Genomic DNA, 26,763 nt, shown 5'->3' with positions numbered 1-26,763 from the left:
CGTGTATGGGTAATATATCACCCATACACAATTAAATTGACCGTGTATGGGTGATATATCGCCCATACATGGTCAATTTAATTGTCAATTCAGAGTATTGACAATGAAATTGCGCAATATAATTGATCGTGTATGGGCCGCTTAATTCTGTCACTAACTTTCTTAATCCCTCCTCTGATGCTACAAGCACAGTGTCGTCAGCAAACAACAACTGGGTTATCTCCCATTTGTCTCCATTTTCTTTAACCCTCTCCAATACCCAGCCCATTACCCTTGTGTTTACCTCTTGCATTACCCCATCCTTGTATAAATTGAACAGCCAAGGTGACATAACATATCCCTGGCAAAGTCCCACCTTTACCTCAAACCACTCTCACTCTCTCCATTTCTAATTCTAACACAGGCTCAGAGCCTTTGTTAAAATTAGTAGTAGAGCCTGAGGCTCTACTACTCTTGTAAAAACTCTTGACTGCTCTTAACAGCTTTCCTCCTAACCCATATATTTGCAATACTTCCCACAGTGCCTTCCTGTCTACCCTGTCATAAGCCTTTTCCAAATTCATAAAGGCCCAAAAAAACATCCTTACCTTTTCGTAAAGCTTTCTTACATACCTGCCTTACCACAAAAGTCTGATCCTTACAACCCCTATCTGTCCTAAACCTGCGCTGTTCCTCACCAATTACCCCCTCTGTTCCTCTCCTAATCCTCTCAATCAAACCCCTCCCATAAGCCTTCCCAATTACACTCAACAAACTGATACATCTCAAACAACTACACTTACATTTGTCCCTTTTTCCCTTCTAAAGCAAAACTATACAGGCACTCCTCCAGTTCTCTGGCACTCTACCCTCTTTTAGACAAACATTAAACAATCTCACCAGCCAGTCCACCATCACTGTACCTCCCTTTTTTAGACACTCCACATGACACCCATCTAACCCAAGTTCCTTACCTGCTCTCATCATTTCACTTTATCTTTCCTTATTTCTCCATTTTCTATAATTATCAATGTCATATTCTTAGCGCTTTCCACTGCAACTACCTTTCCCTCCCTGTCCTCCTTCACATTTAACAAGTCCCCAAAATACTCTGTCCATCTTCTTACTGCCATCTTTTCCATTATCATCTCTTTATCACTACCTTTTACCTTTTCTTCTCTTCTTGATTTGCCTCCCCTTCCTCTCTTAGATTCCTTCCAGAACATCTTTTTATTACTTTAAAAAAATTCTGTCATACTCTTACCCCATTTCACAACTGCTCTCCTCTTTGCCTCCTTATTCAACAAAACAATTTAGGTAAAAGGATAAGTATAAACAAAAAATAATTTATAAAAAGAAAAAAAGTTTCTGATTTAAAAGCATAAATGCGACTAAAATACTGTTACCGAGATATTGAGCTGCAGAGATATAACAAAAAATTTCACCCTTGTATGAAAAAACTATTAATAATACAGATAAGAATGTATACATACATATATACATATACCAAGGGCTTTTTCCTCCTTACAAGGGAGGTAGCCAAAATCAAAGGCATCCACTCCCACCCATTTCATTCCAATATACTCCACTCCCATTCACCACCCCTCCCTCCCTCTTTTCTTGGCTCGTCCTGGATGATGAGTCATCCCTGCATCTTGCCGCCTGCCTTGGGTCAGAAGCAATGCAAGAAGACACAGCACATCCACAGCAAGGCCACTTAATTTAATTGGCACCCCCCCCCCTTTTTCATCCCCTCATGCAAAAAAAGAGATGGGGAGAAATCCTTTCGGGCTGCATCAAAATATCATTCACACATATTCTATCTCCCCCTTACCCCATCCACTCCCTTCCATGCATCACAGCATCATTCATACACAACCATTCTCCACTCAGCCCTATCTTCTGCCTTCTCCCTCACTTTCCCAGAGCCCCTTTTTCCCCATCTATCCGTCTCATCCTTGGTCGTCCCCACATGTTCACTCCATCCACCTCTGCCTTCCACACCTCTTTTACTAATCTTTCTTCACTCATTCTTTCCATGTGTGCAAACCATCCCAATACTTTTTCATCAACGCTATCTCCCAACTCCCTTTCAACCCCCACTCCCCTCCTTACCTCCTTGTTTCTCACTCTGTCCAGCCTAGTAACCCCTACTATATTTCTCAGGCATTTCATTTCAAACACATTCAAACTTTTCCTCTCTTCTTCTCTTATGTTACATGTTTCTGCCCCCATACAGTGCTGTCAGCACAATTAACCCTTCATACAATCTCAGCATCCATTCCCAAATGTCTATTTCTCATTACACTTTTTAATTCCCAAGGCATTTACTTGCCTGATGAAAGATGAAAGAATATTAGGATGGTTTGGACACATGGAAAGAATGAGTGAAGAAAGACTAGTAAAAGAGGTATGGAAGGCAGATGTGGAGGGAGTGAACATGAGGGGACGTCCTAGGATGAGGTGGATGGATGGGGTGAAGGGGGCTTTGGGGAAGAGGGGAATGTCTGTTGAGGAAGGAAGGGAGAGGACGGAAGACAGAGGTGAGTGGAGAATGGTTGTATATGGATGATGTTGTGACTGCATGGGGAGAAATGGGCGGGGGGGTGGGGTAGTGTGTGTGAGTGAGTTTTGACGCAGCCCGAAGGGATTTCTCCCCGTCCTCTCCTTATATGCAAGGGGGGACGGAGAGGGGGGGTCGCCGATTAAATGAAGCGGCCTTGCTGTGGATGTGCTGTGTCCTGCGACACTGCTTCTGACCCAGGGCGGTGGGCAAGGTGCAGGGATGACCCGTCATCCAGGAGGTGCTCAGATGAGAGGAAGGGTGGGAGGGGTGTGGAGTGTATTTAGGGATGAAATGGGTGGGAGTGTTTTTATGCCTTTCCCTTTTTGGCTACCTCCCTTGGAAGGGGGAAAAAGCCTTGGTATATGTATGTATGTATTTACTTGCTTCACTCAATCTACATTCTACCTCCACTTCCACTCATCCCTTTTCTGCCACATTCTCCTCAAAATATTTAAAGCTATCCACTTCTTCCAGTCTCCCTTAATACACACTTCCTATTTGCTGCCATTTGCTCCCCATGTACATCTCATCACTTTTTCTTTTACCCACATTTATCTTCAACTTCCCTCTTTCACACACCTTCCCAAACTCTCATTAACTTCCTTAATCCCTCCTGTGATCCTGCTACAAGCACAGTGTTATCAGCAAAAAACAACTGGGTTATCTCCCATTCTTCTCCATTTTTTTTAACCATTTCCAATACCCGGCTGATTACCCATGCATTTACCTCTCACATCACCCCATGATACATTAGATATCATAAATGAAGTGCAGGGTTTGCTTTGCTTTCGCATCTCATTATCAGCATATGTTGACAGACATATGATATACCCTTCTAAAATTTTATAAACATACATATATCAATGGCTTTTTCTCCCTTACAAGGGAGGTAGCCAAAATACAAAGGTAACAAAATCCACTCCCACCCATTCCATCCCCACATACTCCACTCCCATTCACCCCCCACCCACTTATAGCTCCTCCTGGATAACTGATCATCCCTGCACTTGCCCACTGCCCTGGATCAAAAGCATTGTATCAACACAGAGCACATCCACAGCAAGGCTACTTCATGCAGAAAAAGAAGTTAGGGTGTATCCTTTTGGGCTACATCAAAATATCATTCAAATATACTCCATCCCCCACTCACTACCATCCATGCATCACAACATGATCCATACACAACCATTCTCCACTCACCCCTATCTTCTGTCTTCTCTCTTCTTTCCCAATGCCCCTTTTACCCCATTCATCCATGTTCACTCCCTCCACCTCTGCTTTCCACACCTCTTTTACTAATCTTTCTTCACTCATTCTTTCCATGTGTCCAAACCATCCCAATACTCTTTCATCAACCCTATCTCCTAACTCCCTTTCCATCCCCGTTCTCCTCATTTCTCGTTCTATCCAGCCTAGTAACCCCCTACCATACTTCTCAGGCATTTCATCTCAAACACATTCAAACTCCTCCTCTCTTCCTCTCTTATATTCCATGTTTCTGCCTCATACAGTTCTGTCAACACAATCACTCCTTCATACAATATCCTCTTAGCATCCATTCCCAAATGTTTATTTCTCATTACACTTTTTAATCCTCCAAGGTATTTACTTCCTTCTCACAATCTACATTCCACCTCCACCTCCACCTCCACTCCTCCCTAATATATAAATAAGAAAAACATCAATTGTAAATGTCAAATAGAAAGCTAGTTTTACACTATGTCCCTTTAAATAGGGACATCACCCACTCGAGATACTTTTTTAAAAAATTAATTAAAAATGACAAATGATGCTGTATGACACTCTTACTTCACCAGTATGTTGTGCATACTTGAAATTATTTTTCCACAAGTTTTTGCAAAATTTTCAAAAAATTAAATTTTTAGCTTACCAACATCCTTAACTGTTTCTCAGAAATGAAAGTTCAAACATATGGTTTAACATTATTTTCTTTTCCAGATAATTATTTTTCCCCTCCTGCACTGCAAGATATGCAGTGCAGAATACTAGTAAACCTATCTATCTATCTATACACCAAAGGCTTTTCCCCCCTTATAATTATGGGAGATAACCCATTTCATGCCCATCCACCACCCTTTCCTCCCTCTCATCTTAGCTCCTTGTGGATAAAGGGTCATCCCTGTATACCACCTACTGCCACTGCAGCAATATACAGTACATCCACAGTAAGGTCACTTCACTTAATTGGTGACCTACCTCTCTTTCACCTCATGCAAAAAATAAAGATGGGGAGAAATCCCTTTGGGTTGCATCAAAATATCATTTGGATGTAATCATTCCCTACTCAACCCCCTTCACACACTCTTCCTTGCATCACAGTAAATCATTAGAAATTATTTGTATTCTAGGTGTTGAACAAGTATGGGGTGTGTGTGAGAGAATCCAGACAGCAAGTCAACAGGCAACCACAAGTTCTCGTGTTGAGGAAATGCTGACTGAGGCATCTGAGATGTGGAAGCAGATAACAGAGCAGACAGGAGGAAACAGCAAGGTTAGACATAATGCTTTCAGACTTTCAGTGTAAAGGAGGCAGGAAGAAGGAATTTAGATATGTGGGAGACTTAGTGTTAGAAGTATGGTGGGGGTTATAAGGATGAATGGAATGAAAAATGAGGAGGTGAGGAGAAGAGTGGGACCTGGCAGATAAGGCTGATCAAAGAATACTGGATGGTTTGGGTACATGGAAAGAGTGAGTGATGAAAGACTAGCAAAAAGTGTGGAAGGTAAAGATGTGGATGGAATGAACTTAAGGGGAAGACTGAGAATAGGATGGATGGATGGGGTAAGGGAGACTGGGTAAAAGGGGAATGTCTGCTTCAACACTGAAGTGAGAGAGCAAGAAATAGGTGCAAGTTTGGTTTCCTGTATAAGTGTGATGTGTATGTTGTGTAGAAATTGGGATTTGGTATGGCTGTGTGTGTTTGGCTATGATACTATTAATAAATATTTGTAAATATGTTAAAAGTGTGTTTGTGTTGCAGTGCTTTTGGGTGTAAGTGTCATTGTGTGTTGACTGTAGGTCTGGTGCATTGTATACTGGTTAATGTTTGTGAATATGGTGTATGTTCAATAGACATAGGATTTGCATGTGTGGCATTGTGTTGATGTGTGTATATAATTTATGGGTTTTGTAGATGTTAGGCATGTGTAGGGGCCTGCATGGGTTTTGATGTTACCAGCTAAGAGGAGAAAGTATAGGAGGGTAGGCACCAGAGTACTGGCCTTAAAAAGAAAAAAAAAAAAGGAAGAAAGTTGTGAAGATAGATTGGAAGGAACTGGAAGAGTGATAGAGAATGAGTTTCTGGGCTTGTTCCAGAGACCAAGCACTAGGTCCCTGGGGATCCCACTTCCAGATGGAGGTGAGGGAAGGTGTAGCAGTTTGCTCCATAGTTGGAGTCTTAGTTTGCATTGGTAAAGTTCCATTTACTAACCCTAGTTCTTCCCTCTCATTTTCTTCGCATTTCCCACTGCAGCTATCTTTCCTTCCCTATCCTCCTTCACATTTAGCAACTCCCTAAAATATTCTGCCCATCTTCCCCTTACTGCCTTCTCTTCCATTATCATCTCTCCATCTGCACCTTTTACCTTTTCTTCTCTACTTGATTCGCCTCCTCTTCCTCTCTTAATTTCTTTCCAAAACATCTTTTTATTACTTTCAAAATTTTCTGACATACTCTTACCCCACTTCACATCTGCTCTCCTCTTTGCAACCTTTACCTTTTGCTTTACTTCTCTTTTCTTTTCTTTTCTTTTCTTTGTACCTCTCATATGACTCCCTCGTCCTATTTTGTAACCAATCTGTGAAAGCTCGCTTCTTCTCTTCTACAACCTTCTTTGTTTCCTCATCCCACCATTCACTACCCTTTCTTCTATTTCCCCCTGTCCTTCTTGTTCCACACACCATCCTTGCACACTTTGTGACTCCCTCCTTTAACCATCCCCATTCCTCCTCCACACCCAGCTCTACTCTATCCTTTACTCCCTCCCACTCCTCCTTCAGCTTCTTTCCGTACTCCTTCTCCTTCTCCTTTTCCTTTTCATTTAGAGAGTTCACTCTAAGAACCTCCCTACCTTTTGTCCCTTTCCTCTTTCTCCATCTATCCTCCACTCTCAACTTACCTTCCACCAAAAAATGATCAGATATTCCCCCACCCTCTCCCCTTAGTACATGTACATCCTTAACTCTTCCTATCATAATCCTATTTACCACTACATAATCCATTAGCACTCTATCTACCACCCTTCCCTCCACCACCCTCTCCCATGTGTACTTATGCTTGACTTTCTTCTGAAACACTGTATTTGCTATCATCAACTCTCTAGACACATTTCCACCATCAACTCTCCACATTTCCCAACCACTCCATCGATTGGACCATTTCCTACCCTAGCATTAAGGTCTCCCAGTACTATTGCATTGACATTTCTTCCTAAACCCTCTATACACTCATTTAAATCTATCCAAAAGGCCTCCCTTTCTTCTACACTCTTCTCACTGCCAGGCCCATATGGAGGAGAAATAAGGAAGGATGAGGTGAAGGCAGTTGTTAACCCTTTCCATACGGTGCCGCATACGTAGGCGTCATGAGGAGCAAATGGATACACGAGGCTGCCATATCGGCGTCTTGATTATATTTATTGTAGTTGCCCCTCCGTAATGACATACTCTCTAAACTGTCTGTAATCACATTTTCTATGGTTATCAAAATTCACGGGTGAAAGAGAGAACGATCGATATAAGCGGTGACTATATTTTATGATGCGAGTATTATTACGACATGTCATACGGCTGGCATCGGCTGCTGCCCGCGAGATTTAAGGCCCGTACTGAAGAGGTTAAGATGATGAAAGCAGGTAGGGCACCTGGTCTGGATGGATGTCATGCAGAATGTCTGAAAAAGGGAGGTACAGTGATGGTGTACTGGTTGGTTAGGTTATTTAATGTTTGCTGGAGAGAGGGTAGAGTGCCGGAGGACTGGAGGAGTGCCTGTATAGTTCCTCTTTACAAGGGAAAAGGGGACAAGTGTGAATGTAGTAGTTTCAGAGGGATTAGCTTGTTAAGTGTAGTTGGGAAGGCTTATGGGAGGATCTTGATTGAGAGGATTAGGAGAGGAACAGAAGGAGTAATGGGTGAGGAACAGTGTGGATTTAGGACGGGTAGAGGTTGTGTAGATCAGATCTTAATGGTAAGACAGATATGTGAGAAAGCTGTAGGAAAGGGGAAGGATGTTTTTTGGGCTTTTATGGATCTGGAAAAGGCTTTTGATAGGGTAGACAGAAAGGCACTGTGGGAGGTTATGCAGATATATGGGATAGGAGGAAAGCTTTTGGGAGCTGTCAAGAGTTTTTATGAGAGTAGTAGAGCTTGTGTCAGGATTGGAAATGGAGAGCGTGAGTGGTTCGAGGTAAAGGTGGGACTTCGTCAAGGATGCGTTATGTCGCCCTGGCTGTTCAACTTATACATGGATGGGGTGGTGCGAGAGGTAAATGCAAGGGTAGTGGGAAAGGGATTGGAGATGATTAAAGAAAATGGAGAAAAGTGGGAGGTGAGCCAGCTGTTGTTTGCTGACGACACTGCGCTTGTGGCAGGATCGGAGGAGGGATTGAGGAAGTTGGTGGCAGAGTTTGGGAGAGTATGTGATAGAAGAAAGCTAAAGATAAATGTGGGTAAAAGTAAGGTGATGAGATGTACAAGGGGTGAAAGTGGCAGTAGACTGGAAGTGAGCATTAAGGGAGAGCAACTGGAGGAAGTGGATAGTTTTAGATACTTGGGTGCAAATGTGGCAGGAAAAGGTGGAGTGAAGGTGGAGGTAGAATGTAGATTGAGAGAAGCGAGTAAATGCCTTGGTGGATTAAAGAGTGTAATGAGGAATAGACATTTGGGAATGGATGCGAAAAGGAGACTGTATGAAGGAGTGATTGTGCCAACAGCACTGTATGGGGCAGAAACATGGAACATAAGAGAAGAAGAGAGAAGGAGTTTGAATGTGTTTGAGAGGAGGTGTCTGAGAAGTATGGTGGGGGTGACTAGGCTAGATAGAGTGAGAAATGAGGAGGTGAGGAGGAGAACAGGGGAGGAAAAGGAGCTGGGAGATAGAGTTGATGAAAGAGTATTAGGATGGTTTGGACACATGGAAAGAATGAGTGAAGAAAGACTAGTAAAAGAGATATGGAAGGCAGATGTGGAGGGAGTGAATATGAGGGGACGTCCTAGGATGAGGTGGATGGATGGGGTGAAGGGGGCTTTGGGGAAGAGGGGAATATCTATTGAGGAAGGACGGGAGAGGACAGAAGACAGGAGTGAATGGAGAATGGTTGTATATGGATGATGTTGTGATTGCATGAGGTGGAATTGTAGGGGGGATGGGGGGTGAGGTAGTATGTGTGAGCAAAATTTGACGCAGCCCGAAGGGATTTCTCCCCGTCCTCTCCTTTTATGCAAGTGGGGACGGAGAGGGGGGGTCGCCGATTTAATGAAGCGGCCTTGCTGTGGATGTGCTGTGTCTTGCGACACTGCTGACCCAGGGCAGTGGGCAGGGTGCAGGGATGACCCGTCATCCAGGAGGTGCTCAGATAAGAGAGAGGGGGAGGGGTGTGGAGTGTATTCAGGGATGAAATGGGTGGGAATGATTTTATGCCTTTCCCTTTTTGGCTACCTCCCTTGTAAAGGGGAAAAAGCCTTGGTATATGTATGTATGTATGTATGTAGTTCTTCCCTGGGAGTTGGTGGCATGTTTTGAAGGTCAGCCGTTGTAATAAACTATAACAAATAGAATAGTGTTGTTTCATTGTTTGTAAGTTCTTTTAAATTCTGTATTATCAAAGTACCATCTAATGTTCTAATTCAGAGCTGAAAGATGAAATAAGCTTTTGAACTGAATAGTAGTATGAAACTTTTCTGTGAAGTTTTGCTCCATAGCTAAGATTGTAAGCTTGATAGCCCATTGTTTACATGGAGTTTTATGTAAATGAAGCAGGCTTGCTGTGGATGTGCTTTGTCTTGCTACATTGCTTTTGACCCAGGGCAGTGAGTGAGATGCAGGGATGACCCATCATCCAGGAGGAGCTAAGAAAAGAGGGAGGGAGGGTGGTGAATGGGAGTGGAGTGGGTGGGGATGAAATAGGTGGGAATGGATTTTTGCTTTTGAGTGTGGCTACCTCCTTTGTAAGGGGGAGAAAGCCATTGGTATATGTATCACTACATTAAAAAAATAATGAGAAAATGTCAGGAGAGACACCATTTATTTTCCTAAGCTTACGAAACTTTTCTTCTTTGAAATATTTGCCTCTTGCATCTACACACTTCTGCATGCGTCTCTCCCAATCCAGGAAGACCTCAAATTATTTTTTCAGTAGCCCCTTCAGGTAACTTTCTGATGCCTCTTTCAGCTCCTTTGTTGACTGGAATCTGGTTCCCCTGAGGCTGTCTTTCATGTGTGGGAACAGGAAGAAGTTGCAAGGGGCTAGGTCTTGGCTGTAGGGTGGGTGTTGTACCACTTTCATTCCTCTGTCGGCCATCCAGGTGGTCACCAGCGTTGACTTGTGGCATGGGGCATTGTCCTGGTGGAACCACCACTGACCACTCCTCCACTGCTGAGGCCTCATCTTCCTCATCTTCTCCCTGAACCTTTTCAGAACAGTAAGGTAATATTCCTTATTGACGGTTTGACCCGGAGGAACCCATTCAATGTGAATGAGCCCCTGGGAGTCGAAGAAAGGAATGACCATGGCCTTCTCTTGCGACCTGCTCATCTTTGCCTTTTTGGGTCTGGGGGAGGTTGCGTGCTTCCACAGAGCACTCTGACGTTTGCTCTCAGGGTCGTAGGTGAACACCCAACTCTCGTCGCAAGTCACTGCCTTATTCAGTAAACCTGAATCAGCCTCTATCATTTTGAGAATGTCAGTGCAACATTCCACACGAAACTGCCTCTGGTCGTCGGAGAGGATCTTTGGCACAAACTTGGCTCAGACTTTGTGGAGCTTCAGATCTTTGGTCAGAACTGTCTCTACTGTGCCAATACTAATACCAACAGCTTCAGATATCATCATCACAAATATTCGACGGTCTTGCACCACTAACCTTTGCACTTCCTCAATGTTTCCTCCTTGCGTGCACTTTTCGGTGCTCCAGATCTGGGTTCATCTTCAACCTGTTCATTTCCTTCAGAAAATCTGTTAAACCACCGATAGAAACTTGTTTGGCTCATCTGTTCATTCCCATAGGCCTCCATTAACCACTTCCATACGGTGACGCCTACGTAGGCGGCATGAGGAGCAAGTGGGTACTCGATGATGCCGACGTCGCCATCTTGATTATATTTATTGTAGTCGTACCTACGTAATTTCCATTCTCTCTAAACTGGCTTCATCAATTTTCTATGGTTATCAAAATACACGGGTGAAAGAGAATGAACGATTGAGCACTGACTTTATTTTTTATAATGCAATTATTATGACGCAACATCACACGTCGGGCAGCTAATGCTGGCAGACATGCGATGTGCCCCGGAGTGAAGAGGTTAACATTCCATAAGCTTCTTGTTTGGTTCTCTTGAAAAAATAAAAAAGAATACAAAATTCTGAAAATATTTCCTCTAAAAGTGTTGCTCATAAGCTATCTCGTGGCTGAGTATGGAAGCTGTATCTTGATTTTTACTATCTAAAAAAATATATATAATACAGTACCCCCCCACCCTACTGTGGCTGGGTTGTGTGTGCTGCGTACTGCATATTACGTTTTCTGTTGTTACATATATTTGCTAACAAAAGAAGCTGTGTATTTTGCACAATATTTATGCTTTTGTATGATAAATAATAGCATACGAGCTAATATGTTGACAGATGCTGTGACAGTATTATGGGAAGGCAATACGTGATTGTGTGAATACTGACGTTCAGACAATGCATAAAGCTATTATAGCCTCCTACCTGCATTCTGTCAGCACAGATGAGAAGCCATTGCATTCTTACTGTCCTAAGGGAGAAGACTCGTGGTGTTTTTTTTCCAGAGAGCACTAGCCAGACAAGAGGAACCCGAGTCTCACAGAGTCAAGAAGCCGTTCCTGGCGAAGATTCCCAATGAGAAGCGGAAATCCATCCTGGCAATATATCAAGACCTCACCTCTACAGAGTTTTTAGAGAAATGCCTCAAGGGAAGGACACAAAACCAAAATGAAAGCTTCCATGCAAAGATCTGGGCTTTGAGTTCAAAGAGGAAGTTTACATCAGCAGCTAGAGTTCAATTCTGTGCTCAAGTTGCAGTTCTGAACCACATCTTTGGTTATGAACTTGCATATATGCCATCAGCAAGAGGGACAACAACCAGTGATGCCATAAAACAGCTTAGGATGGTAGATAAAGATCGTCTGTCGCCAAAGATGCATCGCGCCAAGAAAAGGAAAAGTGCAATATAACCCTGGTGGATACTAACTGGATTCATCATATAAACCTGTAATTAATCAAAAGCTGGCAACAAAGAGTAGGGTTGTGCCTATGATACCCTTTCAACACCATAACATCCTAAATGATGAAAGGGGACCAGTAACCATGAACAAAAAAACTTTGACGCTCATTCCTGAAAAACTTGATTCATATCCAAAACGCCTTCACTGATTTTTAACTGCAAATTCTTTTCGGATTCAGCATAATTGGGAGAACATTTGGAGGCAGATTTATGTCCTGTCAAGGACTAGTCGGATTTTTTCATATATACATTTTTTTTTTTTTTTCATCAACTTTGGTTTTTTTTCTCATAACAGACTGATCAGAACATCATAATTCTGCCTCCGTTTCTTCATATATCCTAGCCCATTATAAAGACAAAAAATAATCAATATCCAGTCAAAGGTCTATCCTCTGAATCAATTTCAAAATTTTCAAAAATTACCCCTCGAAAATAAAAAAAAATCACAATAAAAAAAAAGGTATAAGCATAAATGACTTGAAAACTCGGTGGTATCTTCTCTGAGACAAGACAGTTACTAGGAAAAAATCTCAGCCACTTTCATCCCAAACTAAAAAAGTTCAATTTTCTAATGGACGATCCCCTTAAGTTGAACACAAAATTTAATGGCGTAATGTTGCTCCATGTTTCCCTGCATCTTGACAAGTGTTCACAGATTGGCAAACTGAATCAGACTGGTTCCACCACGTTCACCGCTGCACTCAGACCTACAAATATAGAAAGTTGCCAGTTAGTCATTTTATAGAATATACGGATGTGTACTTCACCATGAAGTAGTATTTTGATCAAATTATATTTAATGTCTCACCTGACATTTTCTCATTACTTATTGAACATACCTTTCTGGACCTACAAAAGGCATTTGATAAGGTACCACACAATAAACTAGTAAGGAAGATAGAGTCAATAGGTGGCATCAGAGGAAAATTATTGGAATGGATGAAAGACTTCCTGACTGGGAGGAAAATGAGAGTAGTAATGTATGTATTTATGTTCCAGGATACTCCACAAGAACTCGACAGAAAAGACGAATCAGAAGGAGTGGAGGGTGAGGGCAAAGTGTGCAGCGTATGTCTTACAGAAGGTGGCCACAAACTAAGTTACGGAGGTCATTGCTATCACCCGCCATGTGCAAATTTATGGCTCAACTGTGTTGATTTGATTCTCCCAACTCTTACACCTGTCACACTCTTGTAGGTATTTATCTTGTGGGGAATTAGTTTTTAGACCAGGGGAGGGGAGGAAGATAATAGATTTTCAAAATGAAGATATATTGATCAAATTTGTTGTGTGATGTGTATTTCCTGTTTGTTAAGGAAATAGTTGCCTTGAAATATTTTTTTAGTCGTCATTTGTCATGTACAAGGTTGTTATTGATGGATGTCTTTGGTCCAATGAAGGAAAAAGAATCCCAGTCCATCATATTCTGTGGAATAGGATTAACACTGAATTTGAGTAAGACTTTATATAAAGTGTCCTCTGGTCTCAGTCAAACCCAGTGAAGTTATGTTACAAGTGACTATTGAAACCTACATGCATTCAAATATATTTGATAAAGAGAGGGCAGGTATATTAAAGCTTTATATTCTTGTATTTAGTGATTCATTATGTATCTATTTTATTTTAATTTATGATTGTTACAAACTGTCAACTTTACGAACCAGTGAAGGAAAGTTGTTGTGATCCTTTTGCCATGGTACTGGGTATAACACAATATTGCCTGGATACCACTGCGTGCGTACACACACACACACACACTTTTGTCGAATGGACGGCGAGGATTAGAGTTCTGAAGAAAAAGTTAAATTTTTGTGGACCTCAACGCAAAGGAAGTACCTATTGTATTTACAGGGAAGGGGATAACTCGTGGTGTCATGGGAAAGTGAGGAAAAAGGAGAAGGGGAGGGATTACTGAGGGAAATGGAAGGAAATGAGGAAGGGGAGGACTTGGTCCAAGAGGCCAGACGTCTTGTAAACAAACGAAGGACCGATGATTCTGGTGATGGGATTAACAAAATTGTAAAGATTAGAAATATGGATAAGAGCAGCACAATGGAAGGTGAGGATAATAATTTCCAGGGATTTAATGAGGGTGGGGGGGGATACCAACCTCCCCCGATTGACAAGACTAGAGGAGAAACTTGATAAGATGATCGAACATTGGGAAGACAGGTTCGGTAACGTAACCAACATTGCGCAGAGAGTTGAAAGTTGGAAGAACTAGAGAAGGCGAACAAAAATTTAACTAATGAAATAGAAGAATTAAAAAGACAGATAAAAGAAGTAAAAGAGGAGAATGAAGAATTAAAGAAAAATATTAAAGACAATAAAGAGGCCATAGCAAAAGAAGCACAGGGTTGGAAAAAAATCCAGGAAAACAGTAAAGTTGCATTTACTGACATAATTAAACAGCAAATGAAAGAACAAACTTAAGACTCAGTTATCAAAGTGATGAGACAGAAGGAGAATATAGTAAGAGACTTAGCAGATAATTTTTTTTTAATAATTATATTGGGAATGGAAGAGAAACATAACCTAGATAGAACTTCAAGAATCAGTGAGGAAAAGAAAAAGTAAGCAGCTTACTAGAATTAGTTCAGGAAGATGAGCCTGAAATAATGAAACAAATTGAAGAGATGTTTAGGCTCAGAAAATATAATACAGATAAGACCAGACCAATTAAGATTATATTCAGGTCACAAACAACAGCAGAGAATATCTTAGCAAAAACAGGGAAGCTACGCAAGTGAACAATATAAAAAGGTATGGATAAAAAGAGAGATGAATAAAGAGGAAAGAGAGGAAGAAAAAATGAAAAGGAAAGAAGCTAAAAAAAAAAAACGAGACCAGAACGGAGTCAGAAAAAGAAGAATTCTACTGGAGAGTAGTGAATATGAAATTGAGGAAATGGACCATAACAGAGAGAAACAAAAAAGAAACAGAGAATACAATGGAAATAACAGAAAGTTAAGAGTGTCCTACACAAATATAGATGGATTAATAACAGGACTGAATGAACTGAACGAGTATCTGAAGGAAAAAGAACCGGACATAATGGGAATTGTAGAGACAAAATTAAAAGGTCCATTACCACCCAACAGCATAGGATACAATGCATATAATTATTGGATTAGAAACAGAGAGATAAAACAAGGGGGTGGAGTTATGTTCCTGACTAAGAAGGATATAAACGTGAAGTGTCACATATGGAAAGAATAGAGTAGAGATGATTATGATAGAAGTAGAAGACAGAGATAAGAAGAGCAGAAAGTTTGTAATAAACTACGTGCCCCCAAAAACAGCCTTGTGGGAAGAGAGTGAACATAAAAGTATGTTAGAAGACACAAGAATAACATTAAACAACATAATGGAAGATGGAGGAAGAATAGTTATGATGGGCAACTTTAATTGCAAAGAAATCTGCTGGGAAGAGATGACCGTAAAGGGTGGAGAAGACTCATGGGGAAATGTTCTACTTGAGATGATTATTGACCACACAATGACACAATGGATTCAGGAGAACACTAGGTATAGAAATGAAGAAGAACCATCGAGACTAGACCTAATAATCACATCAGAACCTGAAATAGTGGAAAAGATTGAATACCAGGCACCAATAAGTAAAAGTGACCACATATTGATAGAACTAGAACTAAATGAGAAAAAATACATGAAAAGAAATGAACAATATAGAAAAGGAAGATTGATGTATGAAAAAACAAATTTTGATAAAATAAGAGAATTCTTTCAAAATGAAAACTGGGAAAGAATACACAAAGAAGATACAACAGTAGAAGAGAAATGGAATATTTTGACAACTTATAAAAAAAAAAAAAGGAGTGGAAAAGTATGTCCCAAGACAAAAACAAGAAAAAGAATATGTAAAGTCCTGGTACAACAAAAGTTGTAGGGAGTTAAAGACAAAAGAGACAAAGCTTGGACCAAATGGAAGAAACACAAAAGACCTGAAAAATGGAAAATATATACTTGTTATAGAAATGAATATGTACAAGCGTGCAGAGAGGAAAAGAGAAAATATGAAAAGGATGTCATAGAAAAATGTAAAGATCAACCAAAACTATTCTACAGATTTGTTAACAACAAACTGAAAAACAAACAAGATTTGGAGATATTAAGACAAGGAGGAGTTGAATACACAGAGGAAATAGAAATGGCGGAAATTATGAACAGGCATTTTAAATCAGTGTTTACAAGGGAGAATATACAACCGGAAGAGATCGAATGGAAGGAGAAAGTCCCCCCGATGAAAGAAATAGAAGTGACAAAGTATGAAATAATGAAACACTTGAGTAATCTTGATGTTAGAAAATCGCATGGACCAGATGAAATAGCAAACTGGATTTTGAAAGAATGCAGGAATGAACTGGCAGACAAAATACAAAGAAGGAAAAGTTCCAGAAGATTGGAAAAAAGCAAATATAGTACCCATATACAAAGGAGGAAATAAAGAAGACCCTACCAACTATAGACCAGTCTCTCTAACAAGTACAATAGCAAAAATTTGTGAAAGAATTATCAAAAGTAAATGGGTAAAATATTTAGAAAAAACAGCGTGCTAAATCCAAGGCAATTTGGATTCAGACAAGGATGATCATGCGTCACTAATTTAATATGTTTCTATTCAAGGCTAATAGATATAATACAAGAAAGAGATGGATGGGCTGATTGTACATTTCTAGACCTAAAAAATGCTTTTGACAAAGTACCACATAAGAAGTTGCTTAAGAAATTAGAAACTGAAGGAGGAATACAGGGCAAACTACTAAATTGGATGGAGGACTTTTTGCAAGAAAGAAAAATGAGAGTAGTGATAAGAAACCAGCACTCAAAATGGGATGAAGTAATACGCGGTGTTCCGCAGGGAACAGTTCTGGCCCCAATAATGTTTGCTATATATATTAATGATATGGATGAAGGAATAGAAAGCTATATGAGCTTCTTTGCAGATGATGCAAAACTACTGAAAAGAGTGAAAACTGAAGAAGATTGTGAATCACTACAGAGAGAATGGAGTAGGAAGTGGGAGATGGAGTTCAATACAAAAAAGTGTAGTATAATGGAATTTGGAAAAAGCAAAAACAGAATAACAGGAGCATATAAATTGGGAGAAGAAGGAATAAAAAAAGTAGAAAATGAGAAGGACCTGGGAGTCATTGTTATGAATAATATGTCACCTGAGAAACATATAAATAAGATTTTTGGAGAAACTTATAATCTAATAAGAACAATCAAAGTTGCATTTACATACCTGGATGAAGAAATGGTGAAGAAAATCCTAATCACCCTGATAAGACCAAGATTGGAATATACAGCACCGATATGGTCACCAAGTACAAAAAAATGTATACAAAAACTTGAAAGAATACAAAGAGCAATTACAAAATTGGCACCAACACTCTCAAAACTATCATATGAAGAGAGACTAGAAAAACTTGAACTACAGACACTAGAGCAAAGAAGAGAGAGAGGAGATTTGATAGCTATTTACAGAATCATGAAAGGCATAGAAATTACTTACAGAGAGAATCTGATAAAATGGGATGACAGAAATACTAGAGGACACGGAAAAAAAAATAAAAAAAAAGACAGCTATAGAAGAGATTTGAAAAAGAACAGCTTTCCTCACAGAGTAATAGACAGTTGGAACAAGTTAGATGAGAAAGTGGTGTGTGCAAAAACAATACATGAATTTAAAAATAGTTTAGATAAAATGAGATATGAAGACGGGACCCCACGAGCATAGCTCCCATTCCCGTAAAATACAACTAGGTAAATACACACAAGGTCCATGTATGTACAAATGAAAATGTAGGAGGGAAGTGAATGCAGTTCAAGTGTTTCAGAAGACAAAGTTACCATGGAAACATACAAGTGTTGAATGAGGAAACACAAAGTAGATGTTTTAAATGGAATATTTGAAAGGATACTGACCTTAGATTTTGGTGGAATAGAGGCTCTTTTTGTCTGTTACATGAATTTTTTTGAGTGAATGTTGGGGTGGGTCACCTTATAACAAAGCAGTGAAAGTAAACCAGCTCCAGCTGTTAGGACCTGCTGTATTGCCTGCAACCTTAGTGGTGTGATGGGGGATGGGGATGGCCCTTCATCCATGAGGTACTAAGATGGGAGAGGCAATTAATAGGTTTTGGATGTGTACAGGGTGGATGTATGCTTTTGTGCCTCCCTTAAGGGAGAAGAAGCCTTTTGGTATGTGTGTATGTTTATATAGAATTCAAGTTGAAAACAAATAGTAGTAAGGTTATAATACTGGCTTTAATAAGAATAGGACATGTTTGAAGTAAATGAGTGGAGGTTACTGTAGGGGAAAAGTTCATGAGAGACTATTTTGCTCAAGTGAAATGACATCAAATGTACCGTTTGAAAATGATGAATGTTGTAAGTTTTGGGTATGGATATTTGGTGGGATGATGAAATGTTAATTGAACAATTGTTGATGAAGGAGAATGCTTGGACTTAATGTTGAATGACATTACAAGGGAAGAGAATCAGCTAACCAAAGAGGCTCACATAGTCAATTATATACAATAATGTATTTTAGAATGTTGTGAGAAACAGGATGGCCCTCCATTTCTGTGGAACTGAGATGGGAAGGGTAGTTGAAATTTTTTATTTGTTATTTTTAATACCCCCAGGTGTGGGCTTAACTTGGCCACCCTGCTTTATCTATATACTAAAAGGCTTCTTCCAACTTGTGAGGGAGGTAGCAAGCCAAGCATACAAGGGGAAGAGAGGCTGTGTGTGTGGGTATGTGGTTGGGTGGATGGATTGGTGGGAGGGTGGGAGTTTGATAGTTATTATGTAAGTCAAATGAAGAACCAATGAAAATTTGTGGACAAAGCATGATTAAGATTTCGTATCTGACAAACACTACTGCTTGAACATTTTTCTTTTAATCTTCTTGCTATCATTTGGGTATGATCTGCTCCATACAGTTAACTTTTATTTTATCAAGGCTGCCATGAGTTGTTTTACTTTCAGGAACTCAATGTTTCATCTTCAGTTCCATAACATCTTGTACCAATCCCTGTAGTTGGGGACCTCTTGTAACATGTACAATGTGTTATTCATTTTTGACCATGAATATCTTCTGTGTATGTATGTCAGTGGCTCAGTTCAGAATGAATCACATGCAACCTTGAATTTCAGTGTGGTTGTGGTTAACCCTTAGCATACAATGATGCCAACTTCGGTGTCATGAGGCACGAGTGGGTTTATGTCCTGATTATATTTATTATTTTAGTTGTAACTGAGTGACCCCCGTATTCTGTGAAAAGGCTTAATCACATATTCTGTGGTTATGAACATTAAGGGTGAAAGTGAATGAGTATTACAGCTGTAACTTTATATATTCATAATGTGGGTATTATGATACATCATCAAATCATTTTACATCAGGCAGCCTATAATGTGTGCAAGTATTTGACTTATATTGAAGAGGTTAATGGCCCTCAACTACTATGTTGTACAAAATTGGAATTTTTGGATAAACTTTCTGAACAAAATGAAACCTAAGTCTACTGCACTGTGTGTGTGTGTGTGATTGATTCACCATGCTTCACCATGGTCATGGATCATGTGTGGGACTCATGATCGACAGCTATTTCCCTCCCAGAAGAGAGCTTAGAGCTCATATTTGACTGATCTATGGGTAATGCTGTGACCTTACATGCACACACACCCCAACTTCCTGCCCATGAGAGTTGGGGTAACGACTTGTAGTGCAGTGATATTGAAATTATTTCAGCCCTGGGCAGAATTCGAACCCAGACTGCCACAGTGGTGGCCGGGAACTCTACCACTGAGTCATTGAGTGTGAGTGTGTGTGTGTGTGTGTGTGTGTGTGTGTGTGAGTCACCATGGTCTTGGATCACATGTTGGACTTGGATCGACAGCTATTTCCCTACTGAAAGAGAGCTCAGAGCTCATATATGACCGATCTATGGGTAATGCTGTGACCTGACATGCACACACACACCCAACTCCCCACCCACGTGAGATAGAGTAATGACCCGCAGCACAGTGATACTGAAGTTATTTCAGCCCTGGGCAGGCTTCGAACCTGGACCGCTGTAGTAGCAGCTGGTATCTCTACCACTGCGCTGTGTGTGTGTGCATGTGCGAGTTTGTGAGCATGCATGCTTACTTGCATGTGCATGTTTATATTTATATATACCAACAACATTGTTTTTCTCGATTTGAATACACAAAACCTGCATTCAAATATACAACTATAGTGACATCACAATGTCATGCCTTAACTCCTTTTTAATGAGTAACTATTTGGTGGCAAAATGCACCCATGCCTTCAGTTTTTTGCTGTGATGAATGACTTCTTTCTCTCTAGAAAGTGAATACATACTGCACTTGAGTTGTAAAAGCTCTGAACAACCTTTCTAGAAATAGCATTAATACCACGCATTGTTGACACTTATTACTGCGTCTTCTTTACATCTTAGTGAAACCATTTCTTTTGTTTTCTGGGTATCAGCCTAAGCTTTACATCATTCTTACATTTTCTATTCACATTTTTTTAAAGAAAAATAGCTATATGTGCTGTTGTCAGAATCCTTTGTCAAGAGGAGTTCTTACAAGAATCTTTTCTTTTTAATCATTTCATACATATCTTACTTCCATCTTGCTATTGTTCTTCATATCTATGATTCATAAACTGTTGTTTTTGGTCACATTTGTCATTGTTTTGCCTTTTAATCCCATTCAGTTGCTCTTTTACACTGCCCTCTTTATGTATTAATGTATTTATATATACATATTTTTTAGTATGGTGATTTTCCCTGGTTATCCTAATATACAGGAGAAAAACATGCAACACAAACTTCTGTGGTATCTTTCATATAGAGTGTCACTTGTGTTATGGTAGTTTGAATTAAAGTGACAGTGGGGGTTTAGTAATCAGCGGTCAGAACACGAAAAAGGTCCATTACTGCTCCATTCGTCATAACTTTTCAGATGTAATCTCTTAGAATCCCAGGTTGCTCATAACAACCACAAAATATTCCACTAAACTATTCCATTTATTTATTTATTGTGTTCCAACTTATTAGAATTAAATCGGTTTTGAAATGTGTACTAAAAAAAGCAAGAATATTTTATTTCAAATGTAATTGCATTTTGAAATTAAGATGACTTTGAAATGCTCTTAGAATTGTATTACAAGACAACCCAGATATTTGTTAGTCACAAGATTAAAACTGCAGGCGACTAGAAAAAAATTGTATGTAATAAGAAGTGACAATTTTATATATTACTTAGTCCTCCAAGTGCATTTACTTTCAACATTGTGTCAGCCTATGTCCCTTTTGATATAATGGAACACCATAAGCAAAGAAGCAGTAAATACATTGAAACACATCTTCAGTATGTTACTAGATTATCTCGTTCTTGAAAATAAAACACACCCTGTACTTGAAAGAGTGCACAACTTCTATGCACCTTACTTTTTTTTTTCCCTTTTGTGTTTTTTATTACTTGGTAAATTAGTGTCTTTGTAACAGCTAGAAATGAATCAGTCAGTCCTTTGCCCCTCACCTCTCGCAGAAGATCCATGGCCTTGAGGTAACAACTACTAGTATTAGAGAGAATATCAATGCCCATGAATCAAAGCAGTTCAGTTTGGGAGACATTTGTAAATTAATTCAGTGCCACAAGATTTTAACAGTGCATATACATATACCAAAAGGCCCAATCCCCCTTACAAGTGGGCTGACCAAGTCAAAGCATACACTTACTCTCTACCCATCCTACACTTAACCAAAAACCAGTTCATTATCCCTACTCTCTTAGCTCCTTGTGAATAGTCATACCTGTCCTTTGCTCACTAATCAGGTAAAGAAAGTTCAGCACAATACGACACAACACTTTAACAGCAGGGCCCCAACAGCTGAAGCTGAGTTACTCTCACTGCTTCATTACATGGCCTCCCTCCTTTCTCCCTTCATCCATTTGGAAATGTACTAAGCAGATAAGAAGAAATCCCTTTGGGCTTTATCACTTCGTCTATTCATAGTCTCTAATCACACTAATCCCTTGCTCTCTCTTCCATGCTCAACAGCAATGTTCCCTCTAATTTTTTTGCTGTGAGTGTGTGCAGAAATTTGCTTGTGTGCAAACTTTGCCTTCTCTAAAAAGTATGTGCACACCCTTGTGAGTCACCATCCGATCATTTAAGCAAATACATACAATTTGTGAGTTTGTATTACATATTACCTCCAATTATTGGTTTGACAGTTGGCAAGTTACCATATTTTTAGAGAATATATAAGTTGATGTTTGGGTGGAACTTCTTTATTGAATGGATTTTAATATTTGAAAATCTTGTGTGCGCACATTTTTTCTTTATGCGCACCACTAGTTTATAAAACATATGTGCGTATACACATGTGCACAGCTTAGAGAGAACGTTGCTCAACAGACACTCCTTTCATATCTAGTGTTCCTTTCACCTCAGCCATCCACCCATTCTCAGATTTCCCACAGTTTTGTTTCTGTAGAATTAAGTTAATATTGATTTGCTTAAACTCCCCCCTGCAGAAGGGGCTAGAATTGTGCCTTCTTACAGGGGACTAGCAAACTAGAATCATCACATTTCTTAAAAAGTTTGCAGTTTATAATATTGGATAATTTTAATCTGAAAACATAAATTTGGGTAATTACAAAGTATTAGGTTGAGGACTTAACTCGTCCGCATTAGAGGTTCCTCTGAGGTAAATAAAATCATCTAGTGTAAGCCAGCACAAAAACTTTATAATACCTAACATGAGGGAAAGAGTTAAGGAATAAATCTGTTTAAGCTTTTATCATTATCATCAACCAGAGCAGCAGCATCTTGAAATTGCTCCTTGTTCCTTCTCCTTGTGCAGACAGTAAAAAAGCATTAGTACACATCACAGACAAAACAGTCTCATTACAGGGAGTGGATGCTGAACAATGACAGTTTATTCTTCTATCTTTTGGTGTTCCTGCTTTTGTGAGGATACCATAGGTCTTCTGTCAATATTTTACTTAGCTGTAGAACTATTTGAATGCCCTTTGAGGTATAACCTGTATAGGTAAAATAAGAAACCATAATACATGTAATTTAATTATTTAATTTATTATACTTTGTATGCATTCAGGTTCTGTCAATGGGCATCCCTTTCCACTTTTCAGCACTTACATTCACCTCATTGGCTACTCTGAGTGGTCATGGTAGTATCACATATTCTCTTGCTAGTCATACTGATATTCCTAAATTAAAGCCCTTCATCTCAGTTTGTTTATGCATTTATTTTCCAATCAGAACTGAATCTGCAAGAAATTATGTGCAATTATTATATATGGATTACACATAGTATATTTAATAATTTTTGGAAATGTCTTGCAAATCTTTTATATGTTTATCTATATACCCATTGTAAGGGAGGTAGTTAACTGACATGATGCACATTTTTTAAATTCTTCACTTGACTGACCTAACTTGTGCCTTTCTTTCTCTTTTAACAGTCACTGTGTTATACAAGTAATTAAATTTTAACATGTTTTTTTTCTAACAGAGGATCAGCACACAGGTGCACATTATATGGTGACAACAAATGTTACATTTTTATAACATATGTTGCAAAATGACAGGCGAAAGAGAGAAAAGTAAATACCACAGTGAAAAGGTTAAAATGTATGTGATGCCTCATCATTCCTATGTTTAAATATAAATATCCTATAATGTTTTAGTCATACTGTCTTGACCTTTCCACTAGGGCAGCTGTCTGACTCACTGTGTTGGAAGATTTTTTTAATTCTCCAGCTGTATGTTTACATCTGGGTTTGCTCTTGACTCATATTACCTATACTCTTTGTCCCAGTTTATATGTAAATAGATGTATGAAAAATAGATGAATAAAATATATATATGAATACAAAATATTGGTATTCTTATTGACAATAACCCCATGTTTAGAAGAAAGGTAATGTCCAAGAGGTGGTGTAGAAAAGCTTTAAAGGAAGATATCAGAGGGGAATGATACCAGTGGTTAAAAGTGGCTTCAATATTTCTCTGTGTGCTTTGATTTCACAAACGCATGTTATGAAACTGCACTTTCAAGCAGTGACACTGATAGACAAAGGAAGGAGGACAGATTCCCAAAAGCAGAGAATCCTTAAAAGAACAATCATTCACCAGTCAGAGCAGTTAAAAAAATCAACTTCATTTCCAATACTCTACAGTTTTTCCATAAAGGGTAGCAATTCACATGTGCCTGCCCTGCTTCTCTTCTGCAAGCCAAAAAGATTGTAACAAATTCAGTATATTATACATGCCCCGAGTGCACAAAACCCATCACATACACACACATCATAACACCATATTAACTACACTCTCATTGAGAAAGAGGAAGGAAGGGAGAAGACAGAAGATAGTGAGTGGAGAATGGTTGTGTATGGATGATGCTGTGATGCATGGAAGGAAGTGGGTGGGGGATGGGGGGAGTATGTGTGAATGATATTTTGTTGCAACCCAGAGGGATTTCACTCTGTCTTCTCTTTTTCTGCATGAGGGGATGGGGAGGGGGGATTGCCAGTTAAATGAAGTGGCCTTGCTGTGGATGTGCTGTGTCTTGCTGCATTACCTCCGACCCAAGGCAGTGGGCAAAATGCAGGGATGATCTGTCATCCAAGAGGAGCCAAGAAAAGGAGGGAGTGGAGTATGTAAGGATGAAATGGGTGATAATGGATTTATACCTTTGACTTTGGCTACCTCCCTTGTAGCCAAAGTCATACATATACAAAGGGCTTTTTCCCCCTTACAAGGGAAGTAGCTAAAGTTAAAGATATAAAATCCATGCCCACCCATTTTATCCCCACATACTCCACTCCCATTCACTACCACTCCCTCCCTCTTTTCTTGGCTCCTGGATGACGGGTCATCCCTGCATCTTGCCCACTGTCCTGGGTCAGAAGCAGTGCAGCAAGACCGCGCAAAGCCAAAGTCAAAAAGGCATAATTCCACTTCCACCCATTTTATCCCCACATAGTCCACTCCCATTCACCACCCTTCCCTCCCACTTTTCTTAGCTCCTGGATGACGGGTCATTGCTGCATCTTGCTTATTGCCTTGGGTCAAAAACAATGCAGCAAGACACAACACATCCACGGCAAAGGCGCTTCATTTAACGGCAACTCCGCCCCCTCATGTAGAAAAAGAGAAGATGGGGAGAAAGACCTTCGGGCTGCATCAAAATATCATTCACACATAACCACCTCCTAACCCCCACCCCCTCCCATCTATTCCCTCACAGCATCATCCACTCACCCCTAGCTTCTGGTATTATAAAAGCATGCAGGTTTATATGAGGTCTGTGGTTGGGGTAAATTTCATATCACTCCCCAATCACGAACCACTAACACTTCTGGTCAGTTTCAAATCATGTCTCGAACTGAGTAAAAAGGGGTCCGACGTCGGGCCGAACACCTTGTTGCCAATTAAGGTCTATGAGAGGTACAACTTCACCTTAAATGAAGTGAAAATGTTGCACAATACATATAATAGATAATCCCTATACGTGGGAATTGGAGGTGGGTATTACACCAGAACCAATACTCAGGACGGAGAAGTCGCCAGGTGATAAATAAAAAGATTGCTAATTGTAAGGCCAGGGATTTAATTCGGTATTATTTTCCATTTTCTTAAATTTAGGTGAAGGAGAAAAAATCCCACCCTCCAGTTCAGTATTCCCGTAGAGGAACATTTCTAGGAATTAAGGACACTTGAATGTTCCACCACAAAACGAGATAGCGAAACCTGAACATAAATTACAAAGTGGTAGGCGGGACCTTCATCAAGGGATGCAAACACAATCATGGGCGCCCGGAGGGTATAGCGCACTGATCTAGATATAACTGGATCACGGATCGCTGTCGAGATTATGAGGTCGGCGGCAGCCATGATGTTAGTACCAAAACAAAGTCGCGCCACGCGATCACTGATCTGATACAATTACAGTTCTCGGCAGCTTTCGCTCCCATATACATATTCAACGATCATTTTACAATGCCAACTTGTGCTGCATTCAACTGCACCAACCGGAGAAAAGGTGGATGTGAGCAGTCCTTCCACTCGTAAGTAAATTAAAGTTTTATTACCCAAAACATCCCGATACCCATCAACAAATGATGCGGCCATCAGGAGCCATAAAATGTTGCCCACCAACTGTTTTGTTAAGTGTTGTCATGTTAATGCTTTGTATTTATTATCGTAAGAAATAGAGATCTAGCAGCAACCCATTTGTCACGAATGTAATCGTGGCAATAGCAGGATAGATATTTATCATTTAAAAATATCTTATAAGGCTCAAACGCTGTCCAGAGCTGTGTAGGTGTATAGAACCAGTTGTTCTTCCTGATTACATGTGTAGGCTTTTTCTATATTGTGAAGTGTGAGGAATTCATATTAGATGGGCTGAATTACTATTCGGGGCCCGTTAAAAAATTATGTAACGTTTTTTCTGGTGAAATTCGACACCCCCCACCTCATGTAACATTGCGTAACACTGTATTACATAACACTGATTACAACTAATTACAACTCGGCACCCCCATCAAGTGTAGGCCAGATCCGCCAAACACCCCTCCCCCTTGACTTCTCACCAAAACATACTCATTTTTATTTGTCCTGTGTGAAATTGTTTACGATTGCATCAAAGAA

At 39.8% G+C, this 26,763-nt stretch overlaps 1 protein-coding gene and 1 long non-coding RNA gene across 2 annotated transcripts in view; both read left to right on the top strand.

Moving 5' to 3' along the window:
* The window catches only part of LOC143036432 (uncharacterized), a 105,876-nt gene extending 81,893 nt beyond the window's left edge, over positions 1–23,983 (top strand). The window contains exon 2 of the long non-coding RNA XR_012967353.1: positions 17,820–23,983. This is a non-coding gene — a long non-coding RNA (uncharacterized LOC143036432). The remainder of the gene's footprint in view (positions 1–17,819) is intronic.
* Positions 1–23,983, top strand: part of LOC143036431 (synergin gamma-like) — a 38,447-nt gene extending 14,464 nt beyond the window's left edge. Inside the window, exons 4-5 of the mRNA XM_076203783.1 lie at positions 4,915–5,057; positions 13,029–23,983. Coding sequence (XP_076059898.1) covers positions 4,915–5,057; positions 13,029–13,226 — 341 coding nt within the window. The 3' untranslated portion in view covers positions 13,227–23,983. The remainder of the gene's footprint in view (positions 1–4,914; positions 5,058–13,028) is intronic.
* Positions 23,984–26,763: the final 2,780 nt, after the last annotated feature.

This window comes from Oratosquilla oratoria, chromosome 20, assembly GCF_046742065.1.
Source record: "Oratosquilla oratoria isolate Oo_2021 chromosome 20, ASM4674206v1, whole genome shotgun sequence".
In the NCBI taxonomy this organism is placed as follows: domain Eukaryota; kingdom Metazoa; phylum Arthropoda; class Malacostraca; order Stomatopoda; family Squillidae; genus Oratosquilla; species Oratosquilla oratoria.
This window is presented reverse-complemented; position numbering and strand designations above follow the sequence as displayed.